Genomic DNA, 4,633 nt, shown 5'->3' with positions numbered 1-4,633 from the left:
CCCCCCCCCCCCCACTTGTTCTTTTTGGTTATTGTCTGTATCGCTGGTTGATTCTGAGACTACAACATTAGTCTTCGTCAAAACTTTATGAGACATTTCCTATTTGCTTTAGAATGAAATGATTTATAACACAGTAGTACACGTACACATCCCAATAACCCCAATATGGACAGGAAATGACATCATGACTCCTTAGTGAATCACTTATGGTGAAGAACTCTTACATGTCTTGCACCTTGTAAATGAGTGAATTTATTTTTACAGACGCTTGCTCTAAAGCCTAATAAAAAACGATCATTGTTACCGTGGAGACTGAGAACCCTAAGTCTCCTGTGTCCTGTCAGATCGTCACTGGTCACTACGGTGATGTCGTTGAAGGAGAGATCAAGAGTCAGGGCGTGGCCTGTCACTATGGGAACATGGGTAAATCCTCTGTAGGAGCAGTTACAGGTGAGCCGCAGGTCACACTGATCGCAGGAGGACCTCTCGCCGTCTGGGCTTGACCTCTGACCCCAGCACAGGTAGACGAAGAGGAGGGTGAAGTAAAGGTTGGTCATCTGTCCCATGCTGCATGGAAGGAAAGAAGGATAATTGAGTGGATGAATGAATCAGATAGTAAGACAAAGTGAGCCTGAACACAGCTAAAAATCCAAGATATTTTCCTCTGTTTTGGCCTTTCCGGCTGTCTGCTCCCCCGAAAGAAAAGCAAATTCATGTATCAATCTACACCAAAGTAAAAAGACATCATGGGAATTTCTTACTGTCTATGAAGGTGATTTCAATGCTTGTGGCACTTATTTAAACGCAGATTTGAGTTATGCTGTAATGTCATTTGGTTCCTTTAGTGTGGTCCAACACTGATGTTGGGTGATCTGACTCTCAGTTGGCATCCAGTTCATCCCAAATGCGTTGGATGAGGTGGACTCACATTGGTCAATGCATTCTCATGAACAACAATTTGTGATGATCAGTCACATGACATTTATGTTAAGCGGTATTTACAGTTACATTTAGCTGACAAAAAGCGATCTTCATGTGACGGAAACAGTTAAGATTTGGCACCAAAACGACAAGTTAAGATTGGGAAAATGATTATGTGTGATGGTTTGGGTGGGTCCTTTGGTTTCTTTGTTTATCCTTCTGTGGTTTTTTGGTCTGGTCTTGTCTCCTTGTGTTTGTGGCATGGTCTTTCCCCGGTAAGTGTCTGTTTGTTCTACTTCCTGTTTAATTTTGGTTGTGTAGTTTCCTGTCTTGTCTAGTCCTGTCTAGCTTTGCTTTGTGCCTGTCTGATTGTCCCGCCTCGCCCTAATGTGATTCAGCTGACGTCTCACCTGTTCCCCATTACCTCGTTATCTCATGTATTTAACCCCTGTGATCCCTTTTTGTCTTGTTAGATCCTTGTGTCTTGTGAAGATGACTGTGTCTGCGTTCCAGCCGTTTTCCCTATATTCCCCGTGAGTTGTTCCCTGTGTTGTTTACCTGTTTTTTGACCTTTGTCTTCCCCTGGACCTGTTTTTGGACTGCTTGCCTTTTCCCTGTGTTTTCCTGGACTGTTAAAATAAACCCGTTTGTACCTGCCCTTGCCTGCCTCCTGGTTCTCAGCATTTGGGGCCTCCATTTTTCTGTACCATAACAATTATGGTTTGGATTAAAACACAAGTCCCTTTAAGTAGACCTGCATTTAATGTTTATTTGTAAAAACAGACCAGTAAGGATGAGGGGGGGAAATCGCTAAAGTATAGTATCGCGATATTTTCTGTGGCAATGCTGTATCAATACACAGACGCCAAGTATGGATCTATTGTTATATATTATACATGGGTTGGTCAGTTAGTTCCATTTTGCAGCATTAAAATTAAAGTAAGATGAATAAATGTATGTTTTTAGATAAAACAGAGGTTGACAAAGTTTCCTTTTGGAACAAAGGTTATAAATTGCAATATATCACAGAATAACTACTGTATCGCGACATAAGTATTGTGAGGCCTCTGGTGATTTTCCCACCCACAGAACAACTCTTCTCTACATACTTTTAGCCTTAAATAATGCTGTCAACACTTTGGCTGCTTGGAGATTTTTTCTTTGTGGTACATACAACAGTAAATACAACAAACTGTTGAGCCTCCTCATTCATTAATATTTTGGGAAGTCAAAATGCGTTGATTCAGTTAAAAACCCTCATTTTCTCAAGTGCTTCCCTAATTCTGTCATTTATTTGTTCATCTGTGATACAACCGGATAACTTATGGTGTAGTAACTGCTGTTGTAAGACAGAAAAATGATTTATTCATCACATGTTGGAACAACAACATCATTTAGGAGAGATTAAACGAAAAAGGACATGCAAAGGAAACCAAGGCATGTTAGTGTTCCTACACTCTAAGAAATTTCTCTTTATTAACGGTTGTATGACTGTATGTTTTCTAACAGAAATTGTCCATAGAAAGTGATTAACAGTTGTATTTGTGTTTAGTTATAATTCAGATTGCATTATGGGACTTTTATCTGTGCTCCGTCTTGATTTCACCAGTAGGTACTTGGATAAGGGAGTGTCAAAAGCCTCAAAAAAGCTTCAAAAGTGGAACAAAAAGGGTAAAAAAATTGTTAAAAAAAGTGCAAAGAAGTAGATAAGAAGCGTTGAAACAAGCGTCGAAATCACTTGATGCGGCAGTTTTTACTTCAGCTGCAAATTTTTCTTAAATTTTTGTTTTTTAATCACGATTCATGAGCTGCCAGAGCTTCTTTTTCTGTTATTTTACGGATTTATTCCTTAGAGTGTACACTTACTCAACAATACGTAATGTGAAGAGAAAAATAAAAGCAGGTTTTGAGGTTTCTACCATGAGTCTGTCGTGCCTTACCTGACTTTCTTGCAGAGTTGATTCCCAACAGCGAGGGTAGAACTCTATAAGTTCACATCAAGAAACTCAAGAGAATGAGATACAGATTAGTATGCAAAGAGAGGAAGTAAAAACTGGAACTGAAGAGTGAAAAGAGGTTATGAGCATGAAAATGAACTTACAGGAGGAAGCCTGTAATAATGTATCAGAGCACGACGACGTCGAGAGAGGACCAGTGAATTTGTCTTTTGCACTTTTTTTAATTTTTTTAGACTCCGACTTGTCTTTATTAATCCTTTTGGGATGACTCCCGCAAGGAAATTGAAATTTCCAGCATCAGTTTTAGCAAGAAAAGAAAAGTGACAGTATAAAGATAACAAAAATAGCATTAATGATAATAACAACAATAAGAACATTCGTCAAGAAAAAGACATTAACCATAAATTATCAGTCAAAAGTGTCAGTGTTGAGTCAAGTGTTAAAGTTAAAGTGACCAGGTATTAATTAAGTCCAGGTGTGTATGTACTGTATGTAAGTGAGAAAACTGCCTCTTGGTTGCATATTTAAGATTAGAAATATCCACGGGATATATAGTCACACAATGTCTTCACAAGAAGAGGTTTAAATAAGTAAGAAGAGCTAAAAACTGGAGATCTACTGGAGAGGCAGCCGTCCCCCACAGCGCCAACACAACTTTCCACATACACACATTTTTTAGATATCAGGGTTTTTGCCAAAATGCGATGTGTGTTTAGAAAATTGAATGAATTTGATCAACTCCTCTTGTGTTCGTGACTCCGGAAACAAGCTGAGGTACAGCAGCCACATGTTGCATAATCTTGGTTTCTGTTTCATAACGAGCTGTAACCGCCGTGTGCACCGGGCCGTGACGGCAACTGGTCTGGCCATGTTGTGCTCTGTATAAAAACACAAGGATCTATGAGTACATGTAGTACATCAAATAAAATAAAATGTATTGTTCATTAACCCTTGTGATGTCTTCGGGGTAGAATTTGACCCGTTTTCCAAGTTGTTTTCAACCAAAAGGCCCAAAAATAACATGGATGCATGGACAATCTTTGGTAAATGTAATGATTGCTTTCATTGAATTTGGGCTGTTTAATTCAGTGTCGTAGCATTTGAATTTTGTTTTTAATGGTTTTTAAAACAGAATCCTGACTATACGTTGTCTGATCTTAACTATCAGGCTATTTTTTTAAACGAAAAAAAAAATGGTATAATGTCATATTAATTAAATGGAAACACAAGTTTGACAAAAGTGTTAAAAACATGGAAAAAATGCCCAAATTTTGACCTGGAAAGACAAAATGGTCATGGTCGACAGGAAGACAACACAAGAGTTAATAATACATTATACATTGCTTTTTCTAATCACTTTAAATTATCATTTAATTTATAGTCACACATAAAAAAGATTTTTTTTTCTGAACATCTTATTATTCTTAAAGTACACTGGAAACAGTCCCTTTGAACTATGCATGGACTGTATATAACTCTGTTAAAATCTGTATATAATCTCCCACTGTACTTTCTGCAGTTATATTGGAAATATGAACAGTAATGCACTAGAATCTACACCACCCTCGACTCCTCGCCACCAGATGGGACCAAACTCCATTTAAAATTTGTGTAATTGAAATTAAAATCCTGGAAAATAATTGTTGGGCATAATAAGAGATCATTAGAGAAGCAATTATTGTGCAGAAAAGTTCCTGTGTATATAAAATATATACTGCATATTGAAAAAAATAGAGACAAACAAACTGTAAAAA

General features: G+C 37.8%; 1 protein-coding gene across 1 annotated transcript in view; it reads right to left on the bottom strand.

The window, feature by feature from the left end:
* LOC117962114 (toll-like receptor 2 type-2) overlaps window positions 1-2,947 on the bottom strand; it is an 11,283-nt gene extending 8,336 nt beyond the window's left edge. Inside the window, 2 exon segments of the mRNA XM_034901211.1 lie at window positions 305-567; window positions 2,862-2,947. Coding sequence (XP_034757102.1) covers window positions 305-566 — 262 coding nt within the window. The 5' untranslated portion in view covers window position 567; window positions 2,862-2,947.
* Window positions 2,948-4,633: the final 1,686 nt, after the last annotated feature.

Source organism: Etheostoma cragini, chromosome 19 (genome assembly GCF_013103735.1).
Source record: "Etheostoma cragini isolate CJK2018 chromosome 19, CSU_Ecrag_1.0, whole genome shotgun sequence".
Taxonomy (NCBI): Eukaryota; Metazoa; Chordata; class Actinopteri; order Perciformes; family Percidae; genus Etheostoma; species Etheostoma cragini.
Note: the sequence above shows the minus strand (reverse complement) of the source record. Positions and strands in the feature narration are given on the sequence as shown.